Source organism: Augochlora pura, chromosome 5 (assembly GCF_028453695.1).
Source record: "Augochlora pura isolate Apur16 chromosome 5, APUR_v2.2.1, whole genome shotgun sequence".
In the NCBI taxonomy this organism is placed as follows: domain Eukaryota; kingdom Metazoa; phylum Arthropoda; class Insecta; order Hymenoptera; family Halictidae; genus Augochlora; species Augochlora pura.
Genome location: NC_135776.1, coordinates 2,205,387 through 2,224,520, shown reverse-complemented (window position 1 = coordinate 2,224,520; position 19,134 = coordinate 2,205,387). Strand labels below are relative to the sequence as shown.

At 43.4% G+C, this 19,134-nt stretch overlaps 5 protein-coding genes across 22 annotated transcripts in view; 3 read left to right on the top strand and 2 right to left on the bottom strand.

Moving 5' to 3' along the window:
- Fak (protein tyrosine kinase 2 Fak) overlaps positions 1-4,542 on the top strand; it is a 38,431-nt gene extending 33,889 nt beyond the window's left edge. For 8 of the 9 annotated variants that reach the window (XM_078181144.1, XM_078181143.1, XM_078181145.1 and 5 more), the window contains 7 exons: positions 697-840; positions 912-1,061; positions 1,145-1,244; positions 1,325-1,556; positions 1,629-1,917; positions 2,080-2,437; positions 2,508-4,542. In XM_078181144.1, the coding sequence (XP_078037270.1) occupies positions 697-840; positions 912-1,061; positions 1,145-1,244; positions 1,325-1,556; positions 1,629-1,917; positions 2,080-2,415 (1,251 nt within the window). In that variant the 3' untranslated portion in view covers positions 2,416-2,437; positions 2,508-4,542. The remainder of the gene's footprint in view (positions 1-696; positions 841-911; positions 1,062-1,144; positions 1,245-1,324; positions 1,557-1,628; positions 1,918-2,079; positions 2,438-2,507) is intronic. The other variant, XM_078181138.1, reaches the window with a different exon arrangement.
- A 319-nt stretch (positions 4,543-4,861) lies between these two features.
- Eloc (transcription elongation factor elongin C) lies at positions 4,862-7,350 on the top strand. Of its 6 annotated transcripts, none has more exons than XM_078181157.1 (6): positions 4,871-5,022; positions 5,120-5,211; positions 5,505-5,566; positions 5,753-5,843; positions 6,003-6,193; positions 6,274-7,350. In XM_078181157.1, the coding sequence occupies exons 4-6, from the start codon at positions 5,757-5,759 to the stop codon at positions 6,413-6,415; spliced, it is 420 nt and encodes a 139-aa protein (XP_078037283.1). In that variant the 5' UTR covers positions 4,871-5,022; positions 5,120-5,211; positions 5,505-5,566; positions 5,753-5,756; the 3' UTR covers positions 6,416-7,350. The 6 variants fall into 6 exon arrangements, with proteins under 6 accessions (XP_078037280.1, XP_078037284.1, XP_078037283.1 ...); XM_078181155.1 differs by having other exon boundaries at positions 4,873-5,022; positions 5,753-5,821; XM_078181154.1 differs by lacking the exon at positions 5,120-5,211 and having other exon boundaries at positions 4,862-5,022; positions 5,753-5,821.
- On the bottom strand, positions 7,112-8,234 carry Blos2 (biogenesis of lysosome-related organelles complex 1 subunit 2). Its single transcript, XM_078181153.1, has one exon. It carries the CDS (start codon positions 8,021-8,023, stop codon positions 7,526-7,528), a length of 498 nt encoding a protein of 165 aa, XP_078037279.1. The 5' UTR covers positions 8,024-8,234; the 3' UTR covers positions 7,112-7,525.
- A 414-nt stretch (positions 8,235-8,648) lies between these two features.
- Positions 8,649-12,030, bottom strand: Gale (UDP-galactose 4'-epimerase). Of its 5 annotated transcripts, none has more exons than XM_078181148.1 (8): positions 10,693-10,921; positions 10,541-10,606; positions 10,166-10,318; positions 9,901-10,019; positions 9,545-9,835; positions 9,296-9,476; positions 8,933-9,217; positions 8,649-8,871 (listed from the first exon to the last, which is right to left on the bottom strand). In XM_078181148.1, the coding sequence occupies exons 3-8, from the start codon at positions 10,293-10,295 to the stop codon at positions 8,816-8,818; spliced, it is 1,062 nt and encodes a 353-aa protein (XP_078037274.1). In that variant the 5' UTR covers positions 10,296-10,318; positions 10,541-10,606; positions 10,693-10,921; the 3' UTR covers positions 8,649-8,815. The 5 variants fall into 5 exon arrangements, with proteins under 5 accessions (XP_078037274.1, XP_078037275.1, XP_078037277.1 ...); XM_078181149.1 differs by having other exon boundaries at positions 10,541-10,581; XM_078181151.1 differs by lacking the exon at positions 10,541-10,606 and having other exon boundaries at positions 10,693-10,922.
- Positions 12,031-13,210: 1,180 nt separating this feature from the next.
- Positions 13,211-19,049, top strand: LOC144470220 (uncharacterized). Its single transcript, XM_078181146.1, has 9 exons — positions 13,211-13,720; positions 14,282-14,681; positions 15,579-15,751; positions 15,819-16,956; positions 17,036-17,157; positions 17,302-17,586; positions 17,653-18,190; positions 18,258-18,511; positions 18,606-19,049. Exons 1-9 carry the CDS (start codon positions 13,211-13,213, stop codon positions 18,750-18,752), a joined length of 3,567 nt encoding a protein of 1,188 aa, XP_078037272.1. The 3' UTR covers positions 18,753-19,049.
- The last annotated feature ends 85 nt before the right edge of the window (positions 19,050-19,134 follow it).

Here is a 19,134-nt window from a genome sequence, read left to right as displayed (position 1 = left end):
GTGTTCAATCTATCCGATGGTACAAGCCGGAAAACGGCGATCAACAAGCGCACGCATTCTACTTCTTGTTCTACCGATTGCGAGACACTCGTAAAGTTTTTTCGTTACTCGAAACGCTGCACAATTGTACACCCTTTGTTGCGAGCCGATCGTGTACATATAATACGCGCAAAACATGCTTTTGGTTGATGCAGACGCGCTCACACTCTTGCTCGGAGTTCACAGAACACCTTGTTAGTTGTTACACACAGTTTCACGATAGGCCACACTGTCTTCGTTCACGCAAAAATCTAGACTCTCGTTATTATTATTATTATTGTTATTATTATTTTTATCATTATTATTATATTATTATAATTTTTGTTGTTGTCGTTGTTATTACTATTATTATGATTACTATGGTTACCATTACTATGCAGTTTGGTAGGCTAATCCCTGTTGTTCTCTTTTAATTTTGTTTGCATGACGAATGGACATGATAATACAGTAACGTGGACGTTGTAACAATTTGAGCTGCATGCGACCAGTATGACTGCACACTGCTCTCGTTCTGAAATGGTTTTTACCTTGCATCGAGAATTATGCATCTCTTTAATTTTACTGTGTACATATGTATGTTCGTCGATACTGTAAGAGCGAGCGATACTTCCACCATAGATTCTAGAGGTGATGTAAAATAGAATCATTCTATTTCAGAGAGCAGTGCAGTCACAGTTCTTTGATAATGTCGCGGAGAACTTTGGCAGCGGCGTCGATGATGAACAGAAGTTGTTGGAGCAACGACTATTGGAGCAACAGCGCCAATCAGAAGAGGATAGCCGATGGTTGGCCAGGGAAGAGGTAACAGATCTTGTTGATATTATAGAAAAACTCTGATAAAAGGATAGCTATTGACATAACAATCCCCTTAGAAAAGATTATCTATCGCAACGAGTGGAGATGAAAGCGCTAGTCCTCCGATACCTCGCTCGGTCACCCAGTCACCAAATCACGATCAACACAGTGCCAACACTGGATCCCTTGGCTCTGATAAAGGCATTGAGAAAGTGATCGTCGTAAAGGTATCATGTTGCTTTTTTTTGTCAATTACTAACTCGACCTTCTAAGGTCCAACGAGCAGGTCTAATACGACTTTCGATTGCAGAAAATGGAACCCACGCCAACGGCGGACTTGGATCGGGCCAACGATAAAGTCTACGATTGTACTACCAGCGTCGTTCGTGCGGTCATGTCCTTGTCTCAAGGTATAAATGTGACTTGAACTGAATTGTTTAACAATGTCTGAACATTTCTGAAAAATCCTGAATACTGAATATCGCTGTAGGTGTGCAGCAGAGCAAGGCGGAACAGTATTTAGAATTGGTTTGTAAGGTCGGTACTGAATTGAGAGCACTCCTCTCTTCCGTTGACGCTTTGATGGACATATTACCAATATCAACTCACCGAGAAGTGGAAATGGCGCACAAAGTACTCAGCAAGAACATGTCCGAGTTGGTGACAGCTATGAGACGGGCCCAACAGTACAGTGCTACCACTCTGGATGCGGACTCGCGAAAGTAAATATGTACCCAATTTCAATAGGACTGCACGGTAAAGGGCAAGATTAACAAAACTTTCGACCATTTCAGAGATATGCTGTCGGCTGCTCATATTTTGGCAATGAACGCTAAGAACTTGCTGGACGTGATCGACTCGATACGCATTCGTTACCCGTACGTGGACAATCAGATTTGCCAGAAGCAACAAAATGATGGCGTTCCCCAAGAGTCTACGCCGGAGGGTCGCATCCGTTCCAGTCAGTCCGGGGAGCAATTTTTGAGAAGTCAGTCGACCGAACGACAAGGCACAACATTCAGACAGAGTCAAAGCGGCGATCTCCTGCATAGGATGGGTCAGTCGGTAGACCGGCCTCTGCAGGTAAAGATTATTGAACCGTGTAAGCCAGGCTTGGCACGACTAGAAAAAAGTCCTTCTTTCCGTAACGAATGACAAGGGTACAGCCACCATACTCGACTCCTTTGAGGAAACAAGCACTTTTTTGTGGCCACGCTGGTCATTTGATGCTAATCATTTTGAAAGATTCCATTTTTGGTGCAGGGGAGTCAAACTGATGTCAGTACCGGTTCGAGCTTAGAGAGAAGGCACCACATCGTCACGAACAGTCTCGAACGTAACTCGACAACTCGACGACAAATGGCTACAAACAGTTTAGAGAGGAAAAGACCATCGTTATCTTGTAATATCAGCCCTATGAATAATTCCGTGAATTTGCCGCCGATGGTACCGGTTACCTGTAATTTAGTCCAAACGGTAGGGCCCGTGATTCACCCCAGTCAAACCGTGTCGACAGGTATTAGTCAACAGTTTGCACCTAACAATAAAACGGTGAACGAGACCGCGACAAGTGATAGCTAACAACGAGGTGCCTTGCATTAAGGTAAATCGTAAATCGTTCACCGAGTCTTCCCTAAAGTGTTTCCGATTTATTGACGATGTTCGTGTTTCAGGAGAACTTCGTGGAAATATTTAGGTTCGTATGTATGTACATAGACGACATCGTACAAGTTACCCCCGACTACATCTCGCGCATAACTCGGCGGCAGGAGATTTAGTATTTGTGCTTTACAGCCTCTTTTTAATATTTACCTAAATACAGACTTTGTCCAGACGTACTTATAGATAGGACAGTATTCGTTAGACGTAGCAGTAGAAGAAGTATCATTAGAAAAGTAAGTCACAGCTAATAAGGAAATCACTCCAAAGCTTTAGAATTATTGTTAATTTGTTATTGTGTAACAACCGAATATATAGGGTGAAGCAAGAGGAACGCTTGACCGTAAAAAAAAACATCGTAATCCCATTGCCGATACGACAAATAATGCTTTCTCTGCATTAATTATTCGTTTACAGATTGACAACAAATAATTATAAGATTTACCGATGAAACGTCATCGCGTATACTGAATACGGCCCATCATCCCGCAGAGATGTTTATTGCATCACCCTGTATGTAGTTAAATAATTCTATATACATATATACGTATACATCCACGCGCATTTATAATATACATCGTGTATATGCATATAAATTCGTGTGCGTGTGTATATTATATTTATAAATAAATACAAATAGTTCAAACGGTAATAACTCGCGAAACGTTTAATTTCATGTAAGGTACGGATCTTACAACGTTGTTTTACAAATTCATAATTTAATAGTCTATTTCCTGCTATGGGGAGTGATTACATTGTAAAAAAAACGGGACTGAATGTTATTTCTATTAGGTAATTATTTAGCGATTCATACCGATTTGCGAAATTTATACAGAATGTTTTATAAAAGAAAAGGAAAGCGAATCATTCTTCAACGGCAAGTCAGTTCCTACGAGATACATATTTATAGAAAATTTCATCCTTGCGTAAAAATAGTATTGACACGATGCGCCTATGTGTGCGATGCATTTACGAATCTATCCAATATTCCATAGATATAAAGTATTCCATTTTTATAAAATTTGTTATTACGCGTGATTCTCGGAGAAATTTACTTTGTGAAGCGAAACGAGATTTTGTAGTTAATTTTGTTCTCAATAATTTTACGCACCGATCAATTGCACTTTCCTATGCTGCATCATCCTACAACAATGAAGATTCTAAATAGTAATGTGCCAAGGCGTGTGTGCTTGTGTACTAATATTTATTAATCATTTTATCAAGGATCTATAACATACAAGTACGACGTTCGATGTTGCTACGCAATCGCAAGCACAAGACACTATTTTATTCGTAAATTAAAGAAACATGATACGCTAATAGAGATAATTTTACAATGACGTTGACAACTGATCAAATTTTGACAAGATTTGATAAGACAATTTTCATTCTTCGTATAGAATTATGACATTACTATAATTAAATACTGTTCGTCAGAATTTCATTCGAGCATTCACGCTGATTCCCATAGTCGATTTCGTTTGCAAAATTTATTCTCTGCTGTATAATTCTGCCGCGTTGCATATCACAATATGTGATGATGTAAATTAAATTAAATATAAAATTGACTGTACGTAAAATGTGAAATTCACAGGGATAACGAAATTTATGAAGCGCATATCCTCGATAATGAATTCTCAATTAATTGTCCTAATATTGAGCAATTCGAATTTTCGTAAATTTATTGGACTATTTGTACCAAACGAATGAAAAGCTTTTTCATTTTAGCTTCGCGGCTAAAATTCTGCGATCACATTACACGAGATGCAAATTTTATAATCGACGACGAAACGATAAACATACGAGCCATCTGTAATTGTTAGTACAGACAATTTTGTTCTCTGTACTACAATTGCCATCCTTTAAAAAGGGAATAAGTGTTAAAGCGAGGGTAGTCTAAGACGATCGATCATGCTACTGTTATCGGCCAGACGACGAATGATAAACGTAAGCACAGTGCGTAATAATATTTCAAAGACATTTATAAAATTGTGTAAATGTAACTATGTATCATGGTCACGAGCGAAATAAACAGCGCGAATGATTTCATTATCATGAACAATTATCAATCGACTATTTGCCGTGCTTAGAACTATACTATCTCGTGTTATTTATGATTTTTTGATTTTTATTGATTTATTCTAATAAGTTTAGTTTTCGTACAAGCAAAAAAGTAGTTAGAAGTTTTCGTTTTTGAAAGATCCTTAATCCCCTGAAATGATTAATTAAAAGTTTAAAAGTCATTCATTCGATATCTGAACTACGAACGATAAAAAAAAAATATATCGAATATTTGTATTTTATGATTTGTTGATTTCAAAGATGACGAAACAACGGATGTTTCGCGCCAGTTTTGATCTACCAGCAGATAGCGCCAGCGCTGCTGAACCGAAGATGGAGAAACGTGATTCGACTTATCGAAATCCATCCGACATTCTTAGTAGCCATATTAATTGCTGTTGCACTTGTTAGAAAAGTTTACTGTGAATCGAGAAGTCTGAATTTTATAAGAATTATCATTTTGCCCAGGTAGGCAGGGGGTTTGTTACTGTATGAAACGTATGCGACAAATAACACAGTGTTAAAGTTCGTTTTCCCAATCTATCGAAACAATTTTCACTCGTAGCGTAAAATTTAGGCTAGACGCAAGAATATCCAATTAATTTCCTGTCGATGCATAACTTCGTTCGCGCATCTGTTTCTCCGCTAATGTCCTAGGTAATTCGTAACACGTATGAGTCTAAAATAACCTTTTCATCAGCACGAAACGACGGAATGGGAATCTGACTTTTCGTTAAGAACAAAGATATGTATGCGAATGGAACCGGATGGTGTAAGATAAAAGACAGTTCGTTATTAAACAAAGATACATTTTAAAATATTTCATTTAATAGTTCAATGATTACATTGTTATTTACACGAAACGTCATAGTACATATCATACATATCGTTATAGACGACACGATGGGTCGTATAAGTATCGACGAATAATGTACTCGTTCCTTCTACAGATACTACGATACTACGCATCTGATAAAACATGTCAAATAATAGAAACTCGCAGGCTGAAAAGGTACGTGTTCTGCTTAAAATATTACGCATGTCTAACACTCGCATGACTATTGGGGCATGTTAAAATATATTTTAAAAGAGTTGTACACAATCGGGCTGCTAATTGATTGATTCCTCTATTGGAAAGCAGGAATGTCATGGTAAAAAGTTCATTGATTAATTAATGTTTATTTTTCTTTGGATCAAGCCCAATGCAGAAGAAACTGTCAATAACAGCGAAGAAGAAGAAGACAGTTCATCTAGTGACCTGCATGCGGTACCTATTTCTGCAAATTAAAGTTTAGCTGCTTAATCTTTTTATTTCAATTTCTTCAATTATTTATCCTGTCTTCTGTTCATTAACGATAGATTCTGTTGTACGGTAGTTGGAATTAATGATATTATATGTAGGTGCACCTTTGAGATAACAAATAATAAATTGCCATTTGAAATTTTAGGAAAGGAAGCAAATATATGGTGGCTATGAAGGACCACTCGCAATGTACGTCAAACTTGTCAGCAGCGATGGTCACGAATTCTTTATAAAACGCGAGTATGCGTTAACCAGTGGAACGATAAAAGCCATGTTGAGTGGACCTGGCCAATTCGCTGAAAATGAAGCCAACGAAGTGAACTTTCGTGAAATCCCGTGAGTTTGCCAGTTTTCTTTGTTAAATTGCCTGGCGAAAAAAAAGTATTCTGAATCATCTATGTATACTTTCCTTTCAGATCTCATGTATTACAGAAAGTATGCATGTATTTCGCCTACAAAGTACGTTACACGCATAGCAGCACAGAGATACCAGAATTTCCTATTGCACCCGAAATCGCGTTGGAACTATTGATGGCTGGAAATTTCTTAGACTGTTAAGTCAAAAGATTCCAGCAATTAGATGGAATTTGTATCTGGATTCTGGATTGTACTTCAAGATTTGCCAAATCAGCAAATGATACTTTCTTGAAGAACCTATGCATCTTGTGTTCATAAATTTACACTTGTGACTTTGAAACATTCGGTGCTTTAACACAATCGCAAAAACAAATAATTCAAGTCAATCAAATGACGAAAAATCGGCGGGTGTAAATGGAAAAATTTATTAACGTGTTCAAGTATCTTAACACAACCATTATAAACCTTAGAGAACAAAAGATGCCTGAGAGAACTATCGTGTAATTTCTTATCGAGAGATTGTACTCGATTGACTCGGTTTTATTGCATATAATATCGGTGATATACAATAAACTATTGCATTCAAAAGAAATCCGAATCAGTAGCTAATACATATATCGATTACATATGCATACATGCATATGTATATATATATGTATATGTATACATATAATAATCCCCGACGATGCAACCGTTTGTACCATGTAAATTAACAGAGCCTCTAACCAGAGAACAGACGAGGATAATGGAAATCAGGATATGGTTCTGTAGCAATAAGTTTCCATTATATTTAAGAATAATTATTTATTGGTTTATGCGCATAGTATAAATTACTTCCTGTACAATATCGTTTAACCATTTCTGTAACAATACCTTATACATTTTTCAAGTAAAGTGGTTTGATAAGTAGACTACAATGCAGTTAGAGTAATTACGAAATTAAAGAAGGAAAACAGTATGTGATATATCATAAGGCAGCATGTAACACACATTAATTTTTTACAGTATCATTATACAAAGTACGTTTGTTATGAATACAATAATTGTTTGCTGTTATTTTGAACCCGGATATGCATATAGAGAAAAGAAACATGTAAATTAACTTGCTATTGTAATTAAATAATACTAGGAGACTATGCACAAGTTGTTATCTTTTACTTAACTTATCTTTTACTATGCAATAAGATCAATTCGTTTTATCATACAAATATCGATAATCTTATCATCTATCATATATGCATTTATTATATATGTACATTCATCTAGTCAACAAGTTTATTACATACACACGCGCATTTATATATCACAGATTCACTTGTTCCTGGTGTCTTTCTCAATGTCTTTAAACTTCGCCTCCAATCGTTTCGAATACGACGCCAATTTGTACGCAGCTTGTTCCAGCTTCGTCACACTATCGTCGATCTCGTTGATATTGTTCAGAATAGGTTGTAACTTTTTGTATTTTTCATTTAACGAGTCCAACGACTGTGCCACATTCGAGGATATAGTTTTTAATTCGGTGTACTTGGCGATTGTCTCTTTATTTAATCGTTCCAGCAAACGATAATCGGCGTGCGTGGCCGTCAGTTCCTCTTGCAAATATTCGCCGGTTTTCTGGAACATCGTGTTCGCTAAACGGCTCAGATTCGGATCGTGTGGATCCAGAGCTTCGAAACTGCTTGTGCTGGTTGACAGCGTAGTTCCACGTTTCGGTGAATCGCATCTCGAATTGCGATCCGCTATACTGTCCGCACCGGGGAGAGACTCTATTTGCGTGTCCTCTTTCAACGGGTCTTGAACCGACGTCATGTCGTGTCGAACGAGTTCTGGCTCAAAAGAAAACAATCAAAGTGAATTTCACTCGAATGGAAAAACAGTACACATTCATGTATGTATACAGAATATGATGTCGTCAATAATGTTCACAGAAGATAAAATGATGAAACCAGCTCAGCAATCGCTGGTGTTGGCTAATAGTGGCGCCCCTTGTTGCGAAGTCGGGAAGCTCTAAGGTTCGAACGGCGTCAATTACCATAGCGGTAGAAATACATATCTGATAATGATAGCAATTTTATTAGGTAAATTACGAAAGCAAGTAAAACGTATTGAATTAATTTTTTAATTTCTTTTAAGAATTGCTATTTAAGAATTCAAGATTTTGGGATATAAATCGCAATACTTGATAGAATTGATATTTATTGCACATTTTAACAATACATACAGGTATATTGTTAATTTCCATTTTGTACTTTAATATTAATTTAATATTGTCTGCTTAACGTGAATGCAATTGTGCGTTTGACGCGTATATACATAATACATATTCATATGGCACAATAGTTTAATAGTAATATGCATTCATTTTTTTCTGTACAAAAGATCGGTGTTCTTAATTATTCTATATCTATACCGAATTATGGAAAGTAAATCAATATCAACGTAGGAATGGCTTATTATTAGATAAATATACATTTATGTTGAGCTTTGGTCGAAACTTTGGTAACCAGATACCACCATGGCTTGTATTTAAATAACTAGAATCGTACCGTTAAAAATCACGAAACAACAATATTTAACAGATAAATGCATTAGCAATTACGATTAATACTTCTTATAACCATTTGGGTTATTTTGTTGCCACATCCATGCATCTGCGCCTAGAAAATACATTGCAAAATTAAATAGCGGCTCTTGTAATGATTTCTGCAGCACACTTACACATGTCGTCGATATTCTTAGTGGCTCGCCATCCTAATTCCTTGTTGGCTATACTAGCATCCGCGTAACTAGCAGATATATCTCCTGCTCTACGTGGAACGATTTTATATGGTATTTTCTGACCAGATGCCTTTTCAAAGGCACTGACAATTTCAAGCACCGAATAACCCTTTCCAGTACCCAAATTGATCGCTTTGAATCCAGTTGATTCTTTAGTTTTTTGATAGATCATTGCTTTCACGTGACCCGATGCCAAGTCCACAATGTGAATATAATCACGGACACCTGTAAACCAAACTCCAATTAGATATGTACTGTCTATTTATGTTGAATCGTTGCTACTAACGTTTCTATCGACCCTACCTGTACCGTCAACGGTATCGTAATCGTTCCCATAAATGTGTAGCATTTCTCTTTTGCCAACTGATACTTGGGCAATGTACGGCATCAGATTATTCGGTATTCCATTGGGATCTTCTCCAATCTGACCGGAAGGATGAGCCCCGACCGGATTAAAATATCTGAGAGATATGACAGACCATGCCTAGAAATATCTTCGTGAAAACTGTTTTCTCAGACTGGATACGCGAGACACGGGAAACACGATTATACCTCATCGGATGCACACAAATCTTTTAAAATTTCTTCAGCCATGTACTTTGTTTTTCCATAGGGATTCGTGCAATTACCAGTTTTCATGTTTTCGTTTAGTGGAAGCTTCTCGGGTACTCCGTAAACAGTGGCGCTACTAGAATAAATTAAATGCTTCACATTGTACTCCCTCATTGTTTCTAACAAATTCAAAGTTCCACTGATATTGGTTTTGTAATATTCCAACGGTTTCTCGCATGATTCACCCACGGCTTTCAAAGCGGCAAAATGTATAACGCAATGATATTTATGCTAAAATTTAAGATTATCTGTAACTTTAATTGGACATTTGATTTCTATATAAATCTTAATCGTACCTTCTTAAATACGTCTCTTAACTCCTTAATGTTTGTTATATCACAAGGAATAAATGTAACTTGCTTGTTTGTCAATTTTTCTACTCTCAGCAAACATTCCGGTTTCAAATCATTCTCGCCTGCGAATCAAATACAAAAATTAATGTTCAATTACAACGATATAAACCGACATCTAAGTATTTTTCCATAAAGGTAGATAAGAGTTTATTAGATTATTAAATAATGTCATTGAACATTAATTAGAATTACATTCGCCATCCCTTACCTTTGTAAGTATTACTAAGATTGTCTATTACCACCACCTTAAAATCAGCAGCTAATAGCTCCAATACTGTGTGAGAACCGATATAACCAGCACCTCCCGTCACCAGGACATTCCAAGATTCATTTCCCATTGTTTCTTTTTTTTATTTTTGTGCTGATTGTTAATAGAACATTCGAGGATTAAAGACCTTTCAATTAATAGGAACTCTGACATTTTACCTTGTGTTAAATTACGGAATCTACAGCCCGTGCAGGACACATTTGATTGTAATAATATTTATTGACAAGATCAATCACACGTAAGTAAGTAGTTAAATAGAACACTACATTACGGAAGTTATAAATATTCACAGAAAATAAGGAAAACGTCTTTTACCTTCTTCGACACGTAGGCAGACACTTAACCAAACTTTGTGACTGCAGGAAAACGACTATTCTTTATCTTAGTAACACATACAAAAAATCATATCTTCACAGAAAATTACGTAATTCTGACACGTCAGTAAGAATTTAATATAAAATTGCTACCTGGAATTGCGATTGATTCACAAATGACATCAAATTTGTTGGGGTAATATTTTCAAAGTGCTATTATCCAATTAAAATTTGGACGGAGGATTTGTTCACTTCAAATTGCACGTAAATTAAATTTTGATGCGATTGACGGTGCCACATCATAACGCAAACAATACCGAGCAGCTATCTCCTTGTTCTCAAATTCATTGTCAATATGAAACAACACATGTTCCATTTCCTTGCATGTGTTGATGCATTCAACACTATTGAAGAACACGTAAGTACTCTGATATGGCACACTATAGTATTGCGTAGGCATTGGTGGTACGATATAGAATCAAAAAGTTTCATAGGTGTATGTCTTTTTTCTAGGCTTCTAATATGTAAGAGAAGGAAAAGTTATTGTACGACAAGGACTGGTCCAATGGCGCCATCAATGACAAAACATGGAAACTGTTAACCAAATTTTTGGTCATCAGTTTCAGCGTTCTGTCACGGATGGCGCCACCGGTTCTTGGCGAATAGCTTCATCAGAAGAGACCTATAAGGAATATATCACCTTCGTTCCGACTACCTCTCAAATTGTAAAACAATCGTAAAATAAAATAAGAAAACTGTAATTTTTGAAAACAAAAGTACTATAAAACTGGAAACGAGCGTATCTTACTTATTAAACCTACCCCAGTTATATTCACCAAGTATGCCTAATTTAGCATTGCCTTAAACCACTTGATTCTATCAGGAGAACATGCGCGATGATATCTCGAATTTATTTGTCCGACTTGTTATTGACTTCTACTACTGAAATTTCGAAAATTGTGAAATTTTCGGAATTTTTCTCACGAGTAGTACGAGTCAACGTCAGGCCAGAAAAAGTTTTAAATTTTCGCAGTAGTACGAGTCAACGACAGACGACTTAAGCCTTTTCCCCGAAATTTTGCATATTTCAGTAGTAGTAATCAATCGTAAATCATACAGAACAAACTCGGGATAGCATGTACAAAATTTGATGTTGGTAAGATCCCATTATTGTGAATTATTTTAAAGGAATTTGCTAAACACAACATTTTACAATAATTATTTTGCTTATTCTACGTGATGCTAAAATTCCTTTGTTTGTTAGAAGGTACCTCCGAAGCCGTGCATGTACAAAACTAATTGCAGGAATGGCAATTGCGTGAAGGGGACTAATTAGCGAGCTGCATAAAGATGCACCTGTGCTGCGTGCACCTCGAGGATCGTCCCACGCAGCTTGCGTTGCGTTTTTCAGCACGGAGTTTGCGCGCATCGAGTAGTCGCGAGTCCGTTGCTAGTCAGGATATGTAAGGCGTCGTACCGGGATTGTTTCTCATCGTGCTCCTACATTCGAATATCACTCGGGCTTTCGAACGTTACAAGCATTCCTAATCATCTGTGTTCGTTAATACGGAGTTGGAAGTGCTCGCGCGAGAGTCTAGCCGCTTCCTCGGTGAAAGTGCTAAGAACTCTGGCTTTCTCGATGGAATGTCTCGGATGGGAACGCGTGGGAAGAGCAAGGGCGGCCGTAGCACGTCTGGAACACTCGTTGCTATTCCCGGATCGATGCGCTCTCATCGACGGCCGAGAAACAATTGATATCCCGCGGAGACTATCGTCTGCGTGGCAACCAGCCAAATGACCTAGAATCCCTGCCGTTATCACCGGCTCCGAGTACATCAGGAGAACAGTGTTCCCCGTCCGCGAGACCTGCAACATTACTTTAACATTACCCAAACCGTCGGACGCCGTATGGACGCGTCCAATAGTGCGTCAGTTATGCGTTAATAACGTGCCAATTTACCATGAAACCGAGGATATCTATGTTGTCGCGCGACCGACGGCGCTGAGACAGTGCGACAAAAGTACATAGATGGGATCGTCTTGCTCGCACCATAGATCCCGCGATCGATTATGTGTCGCCGTAGAGACAGAGGCCGCGACGTAAATGTAAACAGTCGTCGATTCGCGTCAACTTGTTCAGAGATCGACCTCCGGCAGTCCTCATCGGGAAGAAGCGAAGGTAAGGCCTCATCTTACCGGGAAATCTCTTGAAAACATAGCTTGTCACCGAGAATTTTGAGACCCGGTAATTCGGAGAAACTCGACTTCCTTCGACGTGTGTCCATTGTTCGGCGAGTGATAGAATGCTGCAAAATAGAACAGATTTATTCGTCGCTGTTCACTGTGCGTCGTGGATGTCCCGTAATCGCTGGACAAACGTGCACATTTTCGGTCTAGCGGTTACGAGAGTGACGAATCGCGACTGCTTACCTCGAACCAAGTGTTTACCGACGGTTTATCTCGTGCTATCAATAGTGTTATTTACGGTGTCAATTCTGGGTGTGTGCACGCAGCCGTTCGCGAATCGTCTCGAATCGCGGAGATGGTTTTGTCGCCTGCGACAGAAAAACGAGAAATTAGAAGGAATTCGTGGCTGGTTCTAGGTTGCGGTTAGTCCTTCGGACCGTCGCGGAGGAAGAGGCACCGGCGCCGCGACGTGTATCGACCGTGAATGGAGCCGAGGGTGGAGGACGATGAGGACGGCGAGGGCAAGGGTGGGGGCGCAGACGCCGTTCCGCCGGCGAAAACCAGGCCAACACTGCGCGACATCGCCCGCCTCTGTGTCAACACCATCAGAGCCTTCTATGTCGGGGACGTGGTCGTCGCAGTTGCGCCACAACAGCCGAAGCCCGCCGCCGCCTGTCAAGGGACAGAGGTCCCGGTTGTTCCGGACATGGGCAACCTGCAGAGCGACGCCAAGAAGAAGACCAAGAAGGGCAGGGCCGCCGAAGGGACGGCCAGCGTCCATGGCTCCGTCGACGGTCTCGGGGACACCACCGACACGGGGGACGACGCCGAGGGCGAGGACGCGGAAGAGACGCCCGTCAGGAAACCAGCCCCAGCGAAACCGGTGGATATCCATCAGAACGTCCAGAGGCACGAGAAGTTCGAGAAGCAGCCGAGGACTCCGTACCATGGCAAGCGACAGGCGCCCAAGCCTCCTGGATCTGCCGTGAGAAAGGTCAGGGTTCGCTTTCGCTTCTCGAACTCTGCTCCCCCGGTCCTTTAAGACTCAAAATTCATCTGGCCCTTTGACACGGTTTATCGAACGCGCGCCGTCCTGATTCAGAGACTTTATCCGACTTTCTTGCAACGTCCTAATGCTCGCTAATCCTTAAACAATTTATCGCTCATTTTCCGACATGTCATCTAACGCTGAGAACACCAAACCAGCCTAAACAGATCGTATAGATAAGAATTGCAAATCTTCCAGTTGAGGTAGAGGACGCCAACGACTCCATTGTACATTTTGTGCAATTATTTCCACGGGGCGTACGGGGGGTTAATAGGTCACGAGAGGTTGTCGAGATTAAAGGCGACGATCGGGAATAACGAAAAGGAACACGACGATAATCCGTGCTCGCGGAAATTTGCTAGGAATTCGCCAAGGTCTCGTCGCGTTATTTCCGCGATACGTGATGTATCTCTTCCGGATCTCACGCGTGTCCTATCTCCCATTGAATGAATCTCCTGCGAGGAAGTCTCGTCGTGTATTCTACCCATGGACTATCGAATCGAACAGGTCGCGCCCGACGTTCCGGACAAGTCGATCGAGATTCAGGAGGAGCTGGTGAACGGGGAAGATGAGGAGCGTCGACGATCGATGGAGAAGATCGAGGCGACGGACGCGGATCTGTCGAACAGCCTATTGGTGCCGGTGTCCTTGCCGGGTCAGAGGAAGGGTCCGATGGTTCTGGTGACCGATTCGTGGCGGTTGGCTAACAAGGCGGTGATCGTGTCGGAGATCTCGGCCCCGCCGAGCCAAGAATCGTCGAGCGACAGCGTGTTCACCGATCCGGACGAGCAGGAAGTCAAGCAGGAATCGGCGGAGCTGACCACGCCGCCGTCGATCGATTCGGAAGTCTTCCAGAAGAACCAGAAGAACGAGAAGAGCGAACGGAGCCCGCTTCCTCCGCAAGCCGGTGAGTCGTCGAGGTTGTACTTTTAGCCCTTGGTACTCGGAAGCCATTTTAACTGTAAATTCAAAATAATTTTCATAGTACTTCTATTTTACATAACAAAGTATATTCTGTGTGTATGGAATCGAGCCTCGTGACTCGTATACTTTAACACATTTTTCCATCTGAATTTCGATCATATAAAAATTGTCTCGGGACGAGATATATAATAATTTTAATGGCGTCTCAGAGTCGGCACTCGAGTGCAAAGGGTTAGCACCTACAAACGCTGCTCGCAACGCAAAAAATATAACGCGACGATACGGCGCAAGAAGTAAACGAGCGACGATAAAGAGCGATTAGCGGAACGTCGATAAGAGGAGCGATAAGAGGAGGCGTGATCCACCACGTGTCACGGTCGTGGATCTCCGTTGGAATCGCGATCTTCCGTTTCGAGAAGCTGCACGCCGTTGTGACTGTACCGTTCGGTTACGAGGAGACGTCAGAGACAATCGGGTTATCGATCTCCGGCAAGGCGATGATCCATTTTGCGAGCGGCGTAGTGACAGTGTCACCGATCGGCGATTCGCTGTTGTTTCTGCACCGTGGGAGGTTAACGCGTCTGTCGTTGTGTCCGGTGATCCGGACGAATCCGATTATTAATAGTGGTTTATTTCGATCGCGCCGGTTCGCGTATCGTTGACAATAAGTCCGGCCGAGATGAGTTCCTCGGAGACTCGTGGTACAGGGTCACGGTGGCTGGATAATTTAGCAGCAGGTACGATAAGAGCGCAGGTACGTCGTCGCTTGGGAAGAATGGATCGCGTCGGACGCGGTCGTTAAATATTTACGCGGGTTTGCTCAAAGTGAATGCACGGGGAACGGAGAAAGCGGGGTCTGAAAGAGGGCTCGGTCTTTCAGAGAGGCGGATCGTGGACACGCTGATCTCGGTGTTGCCGGATCAGCTCAAGTCCAGGCTGACGGACGAGGAGATCGAGCAGTTCGCGACCAGGTTGTGCTCCAGACTGCACGCGGACGGGCTTCTCGGATCGATCTCCTTTGACGAGCGAACGCCGGGCAAGAAAAACAGTATCGTAAGCCCGACAGAACCCCTATCAAATGTACCGAAACGACTGACGATCATCTATCGGACGATTTCAGGACATCGAAGCGAGCGATCGCAGCGATTCGGAGAAGGACAACTTGCGGCGCGAGGTTGAACGGCTCCGGGAACTGACCAGGAACGTCGACGAGACATCGGCGCAGGGTAAGTCGACGCAGACGTCCCCTCTGACTGTGCAGCCGGAACAATGGGGCTTGGACAGGCCAAGAAACTCCGAAGACGCGACGTCGGAGAGGTCGAGCAGCGTTCAGGAGTCGATTCCCGAAGAGCCGATCGCGGAGGGCCTCGACAGCCTAAAAGGTGCGAAGCTCGAACCGCCAAGAAAACAGTCCTCCATGTCTTCCGCGACTTCGCCACTGCCGCCGTCTCCCCCCGCCCATTCTAGCGTTGCGCCACCGCCGCCGCCGCCACCGCCTCCTCCACCTTCGCCTTTCCTCGATCGTCCCGTTAGCGTCCCACCGCCTCATCCTGCTGTCCCCACGTTCTCCATTCCACCCCCGCCGCCGCTGCCACCATGTCCTCACGCGGCTCAGTCGATTCCCTCGCAGAGTCTAACGTCGTTGACAGGGATTCCTCCACCTCCGCCACCACCACCTCTGACTCCCATGCCGCCACCTTTGCAACCCATGAGCAGGGAAACACCTGGGTCTCCCCCAGTCCCGCCACCGCCACCTCCGCCGCCGACTCCCGGGCCCACGATCGGCATGATATCTTCCGTTCCTCCTCCGCCACCTCCGCCGCCGACACCTATGTCCGGTTCCATTCCTCCTCCGCCTCCCCCGCCTTTGCCCACGCTAACCGCGTCCCTCGTAGACGGATTCTCGCATTCCTCGATACCTCCTCCACCTCCTCCCCCTCCTCCGCCACCAGCTCCCTCGTTGCCCGGCATGGGAGCCGGCATCCCACCGCCTCCACCGCCGCCGTGCACTCCTCTGATGGGAGGAATCCCGCCACCGCCACCACCGCCTCCCATCGGAGGCATCCTCGCGGGACCACCGCCGCCTCCTCCGCCTCCCGGGATGATGGGTGGACCACCGCCACCGCCGCCACCACCAGGCATGGGTCCACCGGGAGCACCGAGACCACCTCCGCCTCCAGGTATGATGGGAGGATCTCCAGGACCGTGTCCTTTACCGGCTCCACCGATAGGAGGGTGGAACCCGGCGGGCAGAGCGTGTGAGTACCAGGACGCAGGGCGTCTCGTAGCCCGTGAAAGGGAGATATCGCGATGATCAGTGCGCTCTTACTCGTTTAGGTATGAGAAAAGAACCCATGTGCCCCGAGGTGCCCATGAAGCCGCTCTACTGGACGAGGATCCTGGTGCCGGAAGCGCAGACAAACCTTGGTTCCGTCGAAGCTTCGGACGCCCCCGCTCAAGTGAGTTACCACGGTTTCAGGACCTACGGTTTTAGTTGAGAATTAATACATTTTTGTTATAATTAATATATTATAATTAATAAATTTTTCGAGTCTGAGGTCTATAGTTAAATCTAAATTTGTAAGACCTCGAATACTTCTCAGGTACCCCTGTGGCTGGAGCTAGAGGAAGAGAAAAACCTGGACATGAAAGAGTTCGCCGGTCTATTTTCGCGTCAGGTGACCGAGCGAAAACCGTTGAAAAAGGCGGACGATTCCACGAAGCCCTCTAAGGTGCAGCCAGCGAAGATCCTCGACTCGAAGCGCTCGAAAACCGTGGGCATTCTGGAGAAGAGCCTGCACGTGGACTTCTACGAGGTGGAGAACGCGGTCTACAACCTCGATACGAACGTGGTCAGCTTGGAGGCGCTGCAACAGATATACGAGATCGTAAGTCGGGGAAACTACGTGATCCTACTGAAACCATTGAATTGTACCAACCGAGTTCTATTACAGAGACCGACCGCGAAGGAGCTGGAGGACATCAGAGCGTTCGAGGAAACGAATCCGGATGTTCCACTGGACCAGCCGGAGGTGTTTCTGAAGAAGCTGTCCGGCATAAACAGCTTTGCGGAGAGGATAGCCTGTCTGATGTTCCAGACCGAGTTCCACGATGCGATCACCTCGGTGTCCAACAAGCTGACCAACCTAAAGACCACCTGCGACTTTCTCTGCAATTCCGGATCGTTGAAGAAGGTGATCGCGTTGATTCTCACGCTGGGCAATTACATGAACGGCGGGAACAGGAGTCGGGGACAGGCGGACGGGTTCGGCCTAGAGATCCTCGGCAAGTTGAAAGACGTCAAGTCCAACGTGCCGGGCATCACTCTGCTTCACTACGTGGTTAGAGCGAGGCTGGCGCAGGAGAAGGACCACAACTTCGAGTCACCTTTGCCGCTGCCTGTCCCAGAACCGGCGGACATCGAGGCTGCCTCGAACATCAACTTCGACAACATCACCGGCGAGTTGGACAGGTTGCGGAAGGAATTGAAAGGTAAAATACATTTCATGTTGATATATATATCAACTTGATCCCGTTGCGTTCTACGTTGTCTTTACAGCATGCGTCAAGAAGTGTGACATCGTGGTCGAAGCCGACCCGGAAAATTCGGGTCCCTTCAAGGAGAAGATGGACAGTTTCGTGCGCGAGGCTACCGCGGAGCTGGCCAGCGAACAAGAGGCCTTCCAGGAGGCGAGGTGCAAGTTCAAGGCTGTGATGCAGTTTTATCAGTACAAGCCGAAAGGGTCGAACTTGGACCAGGCGGATCCGAGCGCGTTCTTCGTCCTCTGGCTGGGATTTTGTCAGGACTTCAAGGTACTAACGGTCTTAGTTGGCGCAGGGTTTCGCGGCGCAGTAAGTCGTAAAGTTTCTTGAGGTCTTCGACTGGTAAATTGGTGATCGTGTGCAGGACATCTGGAAGAAGGAGCAACAACGAATCATGAAGGAACGTATGGAAGAGTTGAGGAAGAAGTACGAGAATAAAAATAAGGTGGCCAAAACCAAGAAGAGCGCAACGGGACTCAAGGCGAGACTCCTGAGGCTGCAGCGAGAGTGAATCGGGAATTCGCCGCGAGCTGAAGCCTTGGAAATGAGTCTTCGAGCGAGGACAGTCTGGCTGTCCCGGAGCGACAGCAGCTTGCGTGGATTCATTGATCCTGGGATCCACGCTCTACGGCACTAATCGAGATCGAACGCACACACGACGAGAAACTCAATCGCGTAGGATATATGAATGTGTTACTGTACATAGGCTCGTTAAGTTTGCACAGAATTATTTGTAAATACGTTGTTTTTTGCGATATAACGAGTTTTCGATTAATAATGATAATAAACGATACGTTTTTTACACGATCAACAATTAGTTATTCATCCTAATCTTTCTTATCCTCTTCAGAGACAAAGGAAAGGATCGCGCTGGTATTAAGATCTACTGGTAG

Coding starts and splice junctions, on each gene's coding strand:
- Eloc (XM_078181154.1), top strand. CDS start 5,534: ATGTCAAATAATAGAAACTCGCAGGCTGAAAAG. Junction 5,567..5,752: donor GAAACTCGCAGGCTGAAAAG/GTACGTGTTCTG, acceptor CTTTGGATCAAG/CCCAATGCAGAAGAAACTGT. Junction 5,822..6,002: donor CATCTAGTGACCTGCATGCG/GTACCTATTTCT, acceptor TTGAAATTTTAG/GAAAGGAAGCAAATATATGG.
- Blos2 (XM_078181153.1), bottom strand. CDS start 8,023: ATGACGTCGGTTCAAGACCCGTTGAAAGAGGACACGCAAATAGAGTCT.
- Gale (XM_078181151.1), bottom strand. CDS start 10,295: ATGGGAAATGAATCTTGGAATGTCCTGGTGACGGGAGGTGCTGGTTAT. Junction 10,020..10,165: donor TCTTAGTAATACTTACAAAG/GTAAGGGATGGC, acceptor TTTGATTCGCAG/GCGAGAATGATTTGAAACCG. Junction 9,477..9,544: donor ATTTGTGTGCATCCGATGAG/GTATAATCGTGT, acceptor AGATATTTCTAG/GCATGGTCTGTCATATCTCT.
- LOC144470220 (XM_078181146.1), top strand. CDS start 13,211: ATGGAGCCGAGGGTGGAGGACGATGAGGACGGCGAGGGCAAGGGTGGG. Junction 13,721..14,281: donor CTGGATCTGCCGTGAGAAAG/GTCAGGGTTCGC, acceptor CGAATCGAACAG/GTCGCGCCCGACGTTCCGGA. Junction 16,957..17,035: donor GAACCCGGCGGGCAGAGCGT/GTGAGTACCAGG, acceptor TTACTCGTTTAG/GTATGAGAAAAGAACCCATG.